This window comes from Littorina saxatilis, linkage group LG12, assembly GCF_037325665.1.
Source record: "Littorina saxatilis isolate snail1 linkage group LG12, US_GU_Lsax_2.0, whole genome shotgun sequence".
Taxonomy (NCBI): Eukaryota; Metazoa; Mollusca; class Gastropoda; order Littorinimorpha; family Littorinidae; genus Littorina; species Littorina saxatilis.
The window spans coordinates 45,405,708-45,419,818 of NC_090256.1; the positions used below are offsets into that span (position 1 = coordinate 45,405,708).

Here is a 14,111-nt window from a genome sequence, read left to right on the forward strand (position 1 = left end):
ACCAGCATGCCTCCTGCCTCAAAATCTGTCAGTGTTTATTTTAATTACTATTCCATCACAATTATTTGCTCTGACTACATGGTTATGTTCTCTGTGTTAACAGATGACCTCCAGGCAGGAACAGCGGCGGCCATTGCAGCGGTGTGCTCTGGTCACAGGGAGAACCAGGACTTCGTCATGGCTGAAGGGGCTGCCAGGTAACGTTTGTCTCTTTGCACAGTAAAAGGGGCTGCCAGGTAATGTTTGTCTCTTTGCACTGTAAATGGAGCTGCTGGGTAGTGTTTGTCTCTTTGCACTGTAAAAGGGGTTGCCAGGTAATGTTTGTCTCTTTGCACAGTAAAAGGGGCTGCCAGGTAACGTTTGTCTCTTTGCACTGTAAAAGGGGCTGCCAGGTAATGTTTGTCTCTTTGCACTGTAAAAGGGGCTGCTGGGTAGTGTTTGTCTCTTTGCACTGTAATAGGGGCTGCCAGGTAATGTTTGTCTCTTTGCACTGTAAATGGAGCTGCTGGGTAGTGTTTGTCTCTTTGCACTGTAAAAGGGGCTGCTGGGTAGTGTTTGTCTCTTTGCACTGTAAAAGGGGTTGCCAGGTAATGTTTGTCTCTTTGCACTGTAAAAGGGGCTGCCAGGTAGTGTTTGTCTCTTTGCACCGTAAAAGGGCCTGCCAGGTAATGTTTGTCTCTTTGCACTGTAAATGGAGCTGCTGGGTAGTGTTTGTCTCTTTGCACTGTAAAAGGGGCTGCTGGGTAGTGTTTGTCTCTTTGCACTGTAAAAGGGGTTGCCAGGTAGTGTTTGTCTCTTTGCACTGTAAAAGGGGTTGCCAGGTAGTGTTTGTCTCTTTGCACTGTAAAAGGGGTTGCCAGGTAATGTTTGTCTCTTTGCACTGTAAAAGGGGCTGCCAGGTAATGTTTGTCTCTTTGCACTGTAAAAGGGGCTGCTGGGTAGTGTTTGTCTCTTTGCACTGTAAAAGGGGCTGCTGGGTAGTGTTTGTCTCTTTGCACTGTAAAAGGGGTTGCCAGGTAATGTTTGTCTCTTTGCACTGTAAAAGGGGCTGCCAGGTAATGTTTGTCTCTTTGCACCGTAAAAGGGGCTGCCAGGTAATGTTTGTCTCTTTGCACTGTAAAAGGGGCTGCTGGGTAGTGTTTGTCTCTTTGCACTGTAAAAGGGGCTGCTAGGTATTGTTTGTCTCTTTGCACTGTAAAAGGGGCTGCCAGGTAATGTTAGTCTTTTTGCACTGTAAAAGGGGCTGCTGGTTAATGTTTGTCTCTTTGCTCTGTAAAAGGGGCTGCTGGGTAGTGTTTGTCTCTTTGCACTGTAAAAAAGGCTGCTAGGTATTGTTTGTCTCTTTGCACTGTAAAAGGGGCTGCCAGGTAATATTTGTTTCTTTGCACTGTAAAAGGGGCTGCCAGGTATGTTTGTCTCTTTGCACTGTAAAAGGGGCTGCCAGGTAATGTTTGTCTCTTTGCACTGTAAAAGGGGCTGCCAGGTAACGTTTGTCTCGTTGCACTGTAAAAGGGGCTGCAGGGTAGTGTTTCTTTCTTTGCACTGTAAAAGGGGCTGCCAGGTAATGTTTGTCTCGTTGCACTGTAAAAGGGGCTGCAGGGTAGTGTTTGTCTCTTTGCACTGTAAAAGGGGCTGCTGGGTATTGTTTGTCTCTTTGCACTGTCAAAGGGGCTGCTGGGTATTGTTTGCCTCTTTGCACTGTAAAAGGGACTGCTGGGTAGTGTTTGTCTCTTTGCACTGTAAAAGGCGCTGCTGGGTAGTGTTTGTCTCTTTGCACTGTAAAAGGGGCTGCTGGGTATTGTTTGTCTCTTTGCACTGTAAAAGGGGCTGCTGGGTAGTGTTTGTCTCTTTGCACTGTAAAAGGGGCTGCTGGGTAGTGTTTGTCTCTTTGCACTGTAAAAGGGGCTGCTGGGTAGTGTTTGTCTCTTTGCACAGGAACCGCCGCATGACATGTTTCAGTGTTCATGCTTGTAAAGTGTATTAATGTTGCAGATGTATATGATCTTGTGATAAATATGGAGAGTCAGAGTTAATTGTGAGTTGGCTGATTAATGATTCGACCATTATGGATGTCATTGCAACAGAATTATAGGCATGCCTCACTGTGGCGCATATGATACTCTGGCTGACTCAGTAGTACAGTGGAGCCCCCACACCCCTTTTAAGACCCTGTTTTGTGAGACTCTCTGTTGAGAAGATGTGTAAATTAACCTCCAGTGTAAGACTTCCTTTTTAAGGCCTGATTTTCTCGGATATTTGGAGGTGTTAAAAGGGGGTTCCATAGTAGCAGCAGCACTTTTTGTTTTAATATGTTTTTATTTTGTTTACGTACATGTACAACATTACAACAATAGCAAACATAAATAAACTAAACTAAGGAATAAACAAAATGCATCTTCAGAAACACCAACAACACATAAAAGACATAAGGGCACATACCCCATATTCGGGCCCATTTCCAAAATCTGATAAACGTAATTTAGCCACAGCATTCAAGGCAGGTTTGTGTCTTCTTCTTGTTCTTGTTCGCTTCTTCTAGACGTCCCCTCCTGTAGCACGCACGGATGCCGCTGTCTTCTTAAGGGCCACCAGGTCGCCAAACAGCTTCTCCTGCAGGGAGGTCTCATCCGGCCAAGCTGTGCTTCTTTTTTACATTTAGTCAAGTTTTGATTTCTTCCTGCAGCGGGCATTCTTGTAGAAGGTGTGCTGTTTTCATTAGGTTTGTGTCAAAAAGAGGTCTTGGCCAACATGTGTGTTTGCAACGTGTGCAGGCCCCTGGTGGACCTGATCCGCGGCAGTCGCAGCACGACGGTACAGGTGAAGGCTGCAAGTGCCCTGGAGGCCCTGGCTCAGAACAACCCCACCAGTCAGCGCATCTTTCTCGAGCTGGACGCACCCAAAGCCCTCATCAGGCTCCTCAAGGTCAGAGCCACTGTTACTTGGTCAATCAGCTTTCTGCAGATGATTGCCTGACAGGGCCCCCCACCAACGCTCTACTTAGAGGTTCTCGGGACCCCCATATATAATACAGTGTTCTCCATGAGCAACGTGTAGAAAAGACCTGTACGCGTACGTGTAGATATTGCGTCACCCGTGACTCACTTTTTTTCTGCAATGTTCCAAATCATACGTTGTTTTGCTCCTACCAAGACTGCAAATCTTGGCAAACGCGTGACGTAAAAACTAGATTTGATGACGTTACCCGTACACGTTCCCGTACACGTGCTGAAAAGTTCCACATCTAGATCTGTCTAATATGGCAGTTCTGTGAGACCTTCAAAGTGTCATAACTGTTCGTTTAATTTGTAAATTTGGGTTGGTAGAGATCTGGTAGGACATTTCCTCTCCTTCAAAATATAGAACGCAGGGATGCACAGTTTGGGGAGCCCTGGCATGACAGGGTTTTATGGCGTAATCAAGTGTTAGTATTTGTGTAAATAATTGTTTGGGCTGAATTAAAAGTGAAGGTTACTTGACCGATTTGGAGGTAGTTTCTTTCAAGTTTGGTTAGCTCTGTCTGCTCAGAAAGAGTGAGGAAAACAGAATCTTCTTTATGTTTCAGAACATCTACACCGAGGTGCGAGAGCAGGGTGCGTGTGCACTGTGATTGTCTGACCCACTGTTGTTTGTGTTTCAGAACATCTACACAGAGGTACGAGAGCAGGGTGTGTGTGCACTGTGATTGTCTGACCCACTGTTGTTTGTGTTTCAGAACATCTACACAGAGGTACGAGAGCAGGGTGCGTGTGCACTGTGATTGTCTGACCTACTGTTGTTTGTGTTTCAGAACATCTACACCGAGGTGCGAGAGCACGGTGCTAGTGCATTGTGATTGTCTGCCCCACTGTTGTTTGTGTTTCAGAACATCTACACAGAGGTGCGAGAGCAGGGTGCGTGTGCACTGTGATTGTCTGACCCACTGTTGTTTGTGTTTCAGAACATCTACACAGAGGTACGAGAGCAGGGTGCTTGTGCATTGTGATTGTCTGACCCACTGTTGTTTGTGTTTCAGAACATCTACACAGAGGTGCGAGAGCAGGGTGCGTGTGCACTGTGATTGTCTGACCCACTGTTGTTTGTGTTTCAGAACATCTACACCGAGGTGCAAGAGCAGGGTGCGTGTGCACTGTGATTGTCTGACCCACTGTTGATTGTGTTTCAGAACATCTACACCGAGGTGCAAGAGCAGGGTGCGTGTGCACTGTGATTGTCTGACCCACTGTTGTTTGTGTTTCAGAACATCTACAGCGAGGTGCGAGAGCAGGGTGCGTGTGCACTGTGATTGTCTGACCCGCTGTTGTTTGTGTTTCAGAACATCTATACAGAGGTGCGGGAGCAGGGTGCGTGTTCACTGTGGGCCCTGGCCGGTCACACCAAGACGCAGCAGAAGTACATCGCCGAGCGCGTCACCATCCCACACATCATCCAGATGCTGCTGGAGCCCACTGAGAAACTTCTGCATGTCGGTCAGTGCTGAGTGCTTGACCTTGTCTTGTCCCTTTCCCTTTTGAGGGAGATTTGCCGCTAATACAGGTTCTTTGATTGTGAACTTAACTCATTGCTCCCAGGTACGGATATATCCGTACCCACTCATATGGCTCTATCTGACCAGGTGCGGATATATCCGCTCAGACTATTAGCTTCAGTCGCTTCCTGTAACGTCCATCTAACGCCTGCATTCCAGCGTGTTAATACACAGTTACTACAATTCTGAGTGACCTGCTGCAGCACAGCTGGTCTCGGCTAAAAAAAAAATTAGTCAACATAGGTGGGGTACAAAGTGACACAGGAATCAGTTGGCCTGATTTACAATAGTGTGGAAGATAAGGACATGCTGTGGATTGAATGGTTTCTTGTAGCTGCAGACAATTAATACATCCCCTTCGAACATCACTTTCTTCATATTTATTCTATGACAATTTGGGCAAGTACAGCTGTGCACTTCATATGCTATGAAGGGAGCAAATAAATAAACAATAATAAAATAATTCAGAAGTTCATTTGCAACTCAACACTTTGTGACTCAATGATTAAGCATTTGAATTAAAACCTCCCTCCGTTTTAAGACCTTGTTTTCTCAGACTTTCTGTTCTTAACCTCTGTAAAATGACACCCATTTTAAGACTTCCTCCTTTTTAAGACCTGATTGTTTCAGATGTTTGGAGGTCTTAGAAGGGGGGTTCCACTGTAGTTTGTGAAAAGTTGTTGTTTCGTGACGTGGGCAGGCTGCATGACGGCCATCGCGCTGGGTCGCGAGAACATGGAGAACCAGAACAAGCTGGCCGAGGCCGATGCCTTCCAGCAGCTGGTGCGACTACTGAGGACCAGGAAGAGGAACGACTCTGTTCTGCTCATGGTCATCAAGGTCCTGGGCATCCTGTGTGTGGGTCAGTACTGTCTGTGTTAAGGGGGGGGGGGGAGGGGGGACGACTCTGTTCTCCTCATGGTCATCAAGGTCCTGGGCATCCTGTGTGTGGGTCAGTACTGTCTGTGCTAAGGGGGGGGGGGGGGGGGGGGGGGAAGACAGTTCTGCTCATGGTCATCAAGGTCCTGGGCATCCTGTGTGTGGGTCAGTACTGTCTGTGTTAAGGGGGGGGGGGGAGGGGGGACGACTGTTCTGCTCATGGTCATCAAGGTCCTGGGCATCCTGTGTGTGGGTCAGTACTGCCTGTGTTAAGGGGGGGGAGGGGGGACGACTCTGTTCTCCTCATGGTCATCAAGGTCCTGGGCATCCTGTGTGTGGGTCAGTACTGCCTGTGTTAAGGGGGCTGTGTGTGGGTCAGTACTGCCTGTGTTAAGGGGGGGGAGGGGGGACGACTCTGTTCTCCTCATGGTCATCAAGGTCCTGGGCATCCTGTGTGTGGGTCAGTACTGCCTGTGTTAAGGGGGGGGGGGGAGGGGGGACGACTCTGTTCTCCTCATGGTCATCAAGGTCCTGGGCATCCTGTGTGTGGGTCAGTACTGCCTGTGTTAAGGGGGGGGGGGGGAGGGGGGACGACTCTGTTCTCCTCATGGTCATCAAGGTCCTGGGCATCCTGTGTGTGGGTCAGTACTGCCTGTGTTAAGGGGGGGGGGGGGAGGGGGGACGACTCTGTTCTCCTCATGGTCATCAAGGTCCTGGGCATCCTGTGTGTGAGTCAGTACTGTCTGTTTGGGGGGGGGGGGGGGGGGGAGTACTGTCTCTGCCTTTTTTGTCTCTGTCCATTTTCTCACTTTTCACAGAAGTGGTTGATTAATACAGGGGGTCACTATGAAAAGAAATATATAAAAACAGGCATTGGGGATCTTGTGGAGTGGTCATAGTGGGCAGATGGTCCCTTGCCAGAAGTGGTAGCTAGCTCAGCTTGCACTTTAGTTTAATTAAGACAACTAAATCATCAGAAACAAATGAGACCCTAATCCCACGCACCTTACAAACCTAACAGGTGTAGCGTACCGCAACAACAAGGTGACCCAGCGCCGCATCGCGGAGGAAGGGGGGATCCCCATCCTGGTTCAAATCCTGCTCAACCCCCCGTCGGAGGAAGTGCAGGTGGAGGTGGCCATCTCGCTGGGCTGCGTTGTCCTTAGCAACCGCGAGAACCAGGAGAAGCTGCAGGAAGAACCCAACTTCAAGTTTGACATCCTGCTGGATCTACTGCGCTCCAGGAACGAGGTGAGGCTGGCTTTGTCCTCTTGTCATTGTGCTGCAGGCCTAAGGGTACATTTCTGTTTTGTAAAGACAGAAAAAAAGACATATTTTATTTCAACCCTGTGCAATACACTATCGTCTTTAGTCGAGCGTTTGGAAATGCCTGAGCCTGAAGGGCCGGTGTAATGTACACCTCTTCTTATCAGTCTGCCTTGGAGATGAGGATGAAAGTCAAAGAGAGGGCCAGAATAGCACGCTGCATTTTCCTGGAAGGAGGGTGCAATGTTCAGTATAGAACTGAAGCGCCCCAGCCGTGACGGTGCCTGAGCTAAACATTGGCGAGTACTGCTCACAGACCCACACACAGCACTGTAAACATTTCTCCTCCATTTACCTCTCTCGCCACCATCCGCCCTACCCTTGGTCTCATAACTAACTAAGAATATTGCTACACTAGGAAATAAATTAGTTGTTCTTGTTCTTAATCTTCTTTTTAAATCAGCTCTGAATTACGCTTATGATTACATCATATAGGCAGTACATACATAAGCTATCAGCAAAGTGAGTAAGCCATGGCGCACACACCACACTGACCATGGGCTGTTTCAGGAGATCCGACTGCACGCAGGAATGGCCCTGACCATCTTCGCCTTCAACAACACACCGCAGCAGTTCGCCATACGAGAGGCGGGGGGCATCAAGTACTCTGTCTTCAGGCCCTTTGTCGAGGCAGAGGACGAGTTCCATCAGTGTTACGCTGCTTTCCAGGTACAGTGTGCTCTTTGCTCCTTGCTGTGCTGTACAGTATCCATGTCCCACCCCTGTGTCCCCACAGTGGCACGTGAGTTCCATCAGTGTTACGCTGCTTTCCAGGTACAGTGTGCTCTTTGCTCCTTGCTGTGCTGTACAGTATCCATGTCCCACCCCTGTGTCCCCACAGTGGCACGTGAGTTCCATCAGTGTTACGCTGCTTTCCAGGTACAGTGTGCTCTTTGCTCCTTGCTGTGCTGTACAGTATCCATGTCCCACCCCTGTGTCCCCACAGTGGCACATGAGTTCCATCAGTGTTACGCTGCTTTTCAGGTACAGTGTGCTCTTTGCTCCTTGCTGTGCTGTACAGTATCCATGTCCCACCCCTGTGTCCCAACAGTGGCACGTGAGTTCCATCACACTGTGTTCCATTTCAGGCACTGTTAGCTGCAGACTGGCTCCAGCTAAAAATAACTGGGAACAACCACTCCCCTCCTGCCTATTTACCCTTTCCTCCCCCATTTCCCTCCAACACCTCCCACCCACAGTGGCGCCTGAAATTGGGCCAGACCACTCTTCTTTGTCTGCAGCGAGCGTGCGTGGCCCGCTCTCTGTAAGCTGTGTTGATAAGGATGCCGCCGAGCAGAGAGATAGCAGTGGTTCAGTGTGCGCCCTCCCTGCCTTTTGGAACTGATGTTTTTAGTGTGTTTTGCTGGGCATCTCTCAATAGTTGTATTTATTGCAATGCATGCCACAATTCACAAGACAGAAGAAAGGATACATGAGAGAATTAGAAAAAGTGTGTCCCCCCCCCCCCCCCAAGTATATAATTATGCGACTCTTTGCACTCTGAAAAAAATGTGCATGCTGCATTTAAAGAAACACCCTGAAAAACATGTGCATGCTGCATTTAAAGAAACAGGAAACCCAACATCTCAAAGCACGGCACAATATATAAGACGGCAGAAGACAACACAGTAAACAAAACATCCTAAATGTGCCACAATAAAAGAACACAAAATAATGAAAGATAAAGACCAAGGTAATCCCCAAGTACATACACATATATATACAACACTTTACAAAATATATACAAACAGAGTATATCGAAATATATACAAACAGTAGAGTATATCGTATTTACATACATATTATGCCAAGGTCTACTAGTAGAAGTCATTGATGGTGCGTATGTAAAGCTTGTTTTGCGTTTATATAATTATAAAATTCAAAATAGTGTAGATAATGTCAGTAACATATAAGAAAGAAAAAAGATCTTACGGGATTCATGTTCATGAAAATTGTTAGCTGCATGTGAATAAAACAAAAAAAGCTTACCTCACGGCCCTCCTATACAAGTCTCACAAACTTGTATATATAATATACCACAGGAGAAAAAAAAGTAGCTCGGGCGCGCTCACCCAAATCCGCGCGAAGTGCCACATGATATTAGCCCCAGACAACACATAGGGGGATAATACATGTATGTCAATCGTATGAAACAAAACATGCCACAATTTACAAGACAGAAAAAAGGATAAATGAGAGAATTAAAAAAGGTGTTTGCTCTTCAAGTAAATAATTATACCACACCTTACAGATCTGAAAAACACATGCATGCTACAGTTAAATCAACAGGAAACCCAACATCTGAAAGCACGGCACAATCTATAAGAGGACAGAAGACAACACAGTAAACAAAACATCATAATCAATGTGTCACAATAAAAGAACACAAAATATTGGAAAAAAAGACAAAGGTAATCCCTAAGTACACTGATATATACATGTACAACACTTTACAAAATATATATACAAACAACAGAGTATATACAGTCGTATTTAAAAACATATTATAGGCATGCGTATGGTGCGCATGTGAAATTTGTTTTGCGTTTATATAATTCAAAATAGTGCAATTAATGCCTGTAATATAAAAGAAAGAAAAAACGGTCTTTCAATACATGTTCATGCAAATTGTTAGCTGCATGTGAAGAAAACAAAAAGCCTACCTGACCACGACTGGTATCAGCAGCGCCATACATCAGTATAATCCAATAGCAGCACACAAGTCGATTTGAAAGTTTTTCAACACAGTTTTTCACGATTGTTCTCACAAACTTGTATATATACCACAGGAAACAAAACTCGTCGATCCGACGACAATTTAACGTTTGTTTCATTATCGCAAACAAAACAGAACAGACAAAACGAAACAAAACAACACAGCACAACAGTTGGGGTTGTTATTTCTCTGAGATGCTTAAGAAAAAAAAAGATGACGTGCATTGTAATGGAATAGAGTGGATGTAATTTCAAACTAAACGGTTCAAATGTGAGTGTAAACACACTCTTTTCTAACAAGCTAAACCATGTACACACAAACAGACAGGCAAAAACATAAGCACAATTACAGTCACAAGTGACAACATTAAGTAAAGAATAAACACATCATACTGCTTAAGAACACAAAACAATGGGGGGGGGGGGGGGGGGGGGGACGCAAAACAAGCAACAACAAAACAGAAAATATGAAATGCACTGGAGTCAACAGCCACAGCGATTGTCACACATAGTCCATAAAACAAGTGTCTTGCAACGAGTGCCTGTTCCGATGAACCGTGCGTGCACCGCGTGGGTATTTACGGGGCAAATTAAATTGCTCCAGAAATCACACAAACACCTTGCGCAAAACTTATTCTCACTCTATAACACAGTTTAGAATAAGTACTTACTGACGGCAACACAGGAAACACAGTCAATTGCTGCTATGATTGTTGAGCGTGGTCAGAACATGGTACACAACGTGCATATTCTGAATATTGTAAGTGGAACAAAGAGCACGTGTCAGCACTGAGTTATATCAGTATTACCACAATTGCAGAAAAAGCGAGTCTTGCGTAAACCTCTGGTTTGCACTGACACAAAGCCTGTATATCAGAGTAACCAGATACACAAGATGAAGGTAATCCAACCATCAAGTCACGAAAACCATTCATTTCACGCCAAGAAATACGTATTTTTCACACTGACACACACACAGCTGTACAGTTCCACACTGGATGCCAAAGTCTTTGTGCTGCGCCAGCATTTCGCGCCAAAGAGAAGAGAGGTCACCGGCACCGCGCGCGCAGGGCCCGCTGATAAAATTAGGCCGCCAAGCTCCAAGAAAGGTTCAGCTGAGATAGCAAAGCCCTCCACCAAACGGAACAGTGTGATCAGTGCTTTCCAGGTAAAGTTTAGTAACTCTTGGCTCCTTGCTGTGCACACTTAGAAACAGTATCCATGTCCCACCCCTGTGTCATGACAGTGGCATGTGAGTTCTAGGTGCTTTACAGGTGATGGTGTACAGGCGTGTTGATTTACAGGTGCAGGAACTTCCGTTGTCTGCAAAATCATCGCCATGTTCTAGTGAAACAAAATTGAGGCTCATGTTGTATCACCGCTGTATCACCGCTGTTTTTATTGTGTAAAGAAATCTAACACTCATAATTTGTTGTGTGGTATGTACCGGGCCAGTGAAATGTCTGGCAGGCTAGTGACTTTCCTGAAGTTACTCACCCGGCTGGTGAGTTAAAATTTTGAGATTTTGCCATCCCTGGCTGATGACCTACAGGTGGTGGTGTACAGATGTGTTGACCTACAGGTGTGTTTTTGACCAGGTGGTCGTGTTGGCGCGTGTGATCGTGGACCAGGACCAGGTGACGTTGACGGCCAAGGGCATCACGCTTCTGGTGGACAAGCTGCAGTCGCAGGACGACAAGGTGCTGGTGCTGGCCTGCAGTCTGCTGTCCAGTCTCTCGCACACCCGCGCCGGTATACCCGACGCCATGATCACGTCTGGAGCCATCGACCTCCTCGTCAACCACCTCAACTCTGTCAACGATCAGGTGAGAATAGCTCTGTCAACAATCAGGTGAGGACAGCTCTCTGTCCACAATCAGGTGAGGATAGCTCTTTGTCAACAGTCAGGTGAGGATCGCTCTCTGTCAACAATCAGGTGAGGATAGCTCTCTGTCAACAATCAGGTGAGGATAGCTCTGTGTCAACAATCAGGTGAGGATAGCTCTCTGTCAACAATCAGGTGAGGATAGCTCTGTGTCAACAATCAGGTGAGGATAGCTCTGTGTCAACAATCAGGTGAGGATAGCTCTGTGTCAACAATCAGGTGAGGATAGCTCTCTGTCAACAATCAGGTGAGGATAGCTCTCTGTCAACAATCAGGTGAGGATAGCTCTCTGTCAAGGATGATTGGTTAGTGCTATAGGAATGTGTAGATTGTTTGTGTCTTACCATGGCACTTATTCTAAACCAACTGGTGCATTGTTCAGCGAGCACAGCCCAATTTAAAAGAAATGAAACAAAAAAACAAAACAAACAAGAGGCGAAGCCTTCAAGGCTCCCGTAAGAAATCAACAAACAGTAACACAATCTCACTCACTCCGTCACACACACACACACATACCCACGCAGTTAAAACTAACGCATCATATCAACTCCATGTATAATTTTCAAAAGAAGGCAAACAGATAAAATGACTGTATTTGTTGTTGGTGCAGTTGTCCCTGAAGGAGATCTTGTGCAATCCTCACACACACACACACACACACACACACACACACACACACACACACACACACATACACACACGCACGCACACAAACACACACATACACAAGCACGCACGTACACACAGACACACTTTTAAACTGCATCAGCATAATTATCATGGCAAAGCTTATATCTGCAGTTATCAACCTACCCTAGAGCTTGCGTATCAAGATATATTCTTGGGATAATCATACGACTAAGAGTTAAAGATATGGTCACACTCACACAGCTTTACATGAGGTTATTTTCCCTGGTCCTCCCACTCCGAAGTCTATGCTATTATCCAATGACACGTTGTCCTGCTGGCCACCAGCTCCACGTGCTTGGGCATGAACGGTCACCAAGAAGACCATTGACCATTATCTCTCATGTACTGGCTGTGTGAAAGGTATTAAAGTCAATGACAGAAAAATCATGTACTTCCTCGCTGCAGCCATGGGAAGCTTTTTAATCCTGTCCCACGCAATTATCGGGATGTTCCTGTGGTAGCACAGCCTCTTGTTTAGAGTACACTATGCACTATGTCTTGGTATCAGAGAGTTGTAATGTTAATTCCAGTTGTAAGGACATCCTTTCCTGAAACAAACGAAGAGCTGAATTACAACGCGGCAGTGTTCTCTGCCCTGGATTGTTGCTTGCCCGTCGTAAATCAGCAGTAGATCTGAGGGTACTGTGTTCATTTGCAAATCTACCATCAGCTTATCTGTCTTTTGCACTGCACACACTAAGCAATAGGTAGCTGCCATTTGGCCACTTGTTCCACTGCTGTCCTCAGTCCTATAATTTTCATCAAGACTTGTCACCATGCCGAGTGGATCTAAATTTGGAAGTCTTCATGTGGCTGAGGCATATCTGACATAGCGTCGATCTTGCTGTAGGTTAACCTCCTTTCTGAAACAAATGGCAAAATGCGATTAGTTATGATGACTACAACCTACACAAATATAAACAGTGTTTTAAAACAGAATAGTCAGGTTATACAAGCCACTTTACCTTTGCAGCATGGTAACCCTACAATATGCGAAACATGTCAACTGACTGCAGCAGCCTGGTTCTTAAAATAATTCTGACGGTCAACACAGCCAACACACTATTCACAGTCCATTTTAAGGAGCAACGGAGGTACTCTCTGAGGGTCTTGTTTTAATGATAACGATCAACTCAGGAGGAAAAAAACAACAGAGAAAAAAAGAAACCATTAACATTAACCGCAGAAGAATACAGAATCACATGTACCATTATTTACAAACAAATTCCACAGCAAGCTTTCTTTGGACGACTGTCGTTGTCTCAAAACTCGCATTCTACCTTCTGTCCGAAAGAATCTAATTTTACGTTGTACTGCCTTGAAAGAAAATGCCAACAAAGACAAGGAAGCTGTTGCAAGGTAAGCTTACCAAACGTTACATAGCGAATCATGATAGTGCGTAAACAGCAAACAGTACAGTCAAAGAGAGGATCGAGTCTGGAATGAAACGCGATACAGATCTAGCATTCAAAAACTGTCTTTCAAGTTCAAGGAAGTTGTTGCAAGGTAAGACTTACCAAATACATGTACATGTTTTGAATCTGAGGCAAAATCGGGATCATTTTGACTCTGAGAACAGATTCATTTTGTTTCCTTATATAGATCTGCATGTTCAAGTAAAATTGATGGTGGACAGTTTTATACGGGCAGGGTAAATGAGACTCTACTGCAAGTCTTGAAATTCACATAAATCGAACCAAGAACAAAGACATCCAAACATTACAGGCACTTTGGATCAACTCATTTCACTAGAGGTGACTGCCTTGCACTGCGTTTGACATCCGTGTCTGCTGAAATAAAAAGAAATTAAAACAAAACGGATTAACAGTAGGTGACACGTTATCAGAGTGGGAGACACTAGATCTGTCTCTGTACTTACCGGGATACGACTGCCAGATCGACACTGCGCTTTCGACAGCTCTTCCTCGCGTGGACATTGGAAACACGCTGTGCAGATCAAATTGTAGGAAATCTCCCTTTGGTATCTTCTTTATTTACTTTTCTGGAGCTTAGAAACCAAACAACCAGAAATTGTCTTCCCCGAATAGGCGAATGCAGAGATGAGAACTGGAGAAGTGAATCTATGTATGC

The 14,111-nt window shown here is 45.6% G+C and overlaps 1 protein-coding gene across 5 annotated transcripts in view; it reads left to right on the forward strand.

Moving 5' to 3' along the window:
- Positions 1-14,111, forward strand: part of LOC138982050 (ankyrin and armadillo repeat-containing protein-like) — a 78,122-nt gene that overhangs the window by 54,354 nt on the left and 9,657 nt on the right. For 3 of the 5 annotated variants that reach the window (XM_070355260.1, XM_070355264.1, XM_070355265.1), the window contains 7 exons: positions 104-197; positions 2,772-2,922; positions 4,313-4,466; positions 5,226-5,387; positions 6,426-6,655; positions 7,241-7,399; positions 11,044-11,271. In XM_070355260.1, coding sequence (XP_070211361.1) covers positions 104-197; positions 2,772-2,922; positions 4,313-4,466; positions 5,226-5,387; positions 6,426-6,655; positions 7,241-7,399; positions 11,044-11,271 — 1,178 coding nt within the window. Of the gene's footprint in view, positions 1-103; positions 198-2,771; positions 2,923-3,712; positions 3,728-3,862; positions 3,878-4,312; positions 4,467-5,225; positions 5,388-6,425; positions 6,656-7,240; positions 7,400-11,043; positions 11,272-14,111 lie in introns of all 5 variants that reach the window. The other 2 variants (XM_070355263.1, XM_070355261.1) reach the window with 2 other exon arrangements.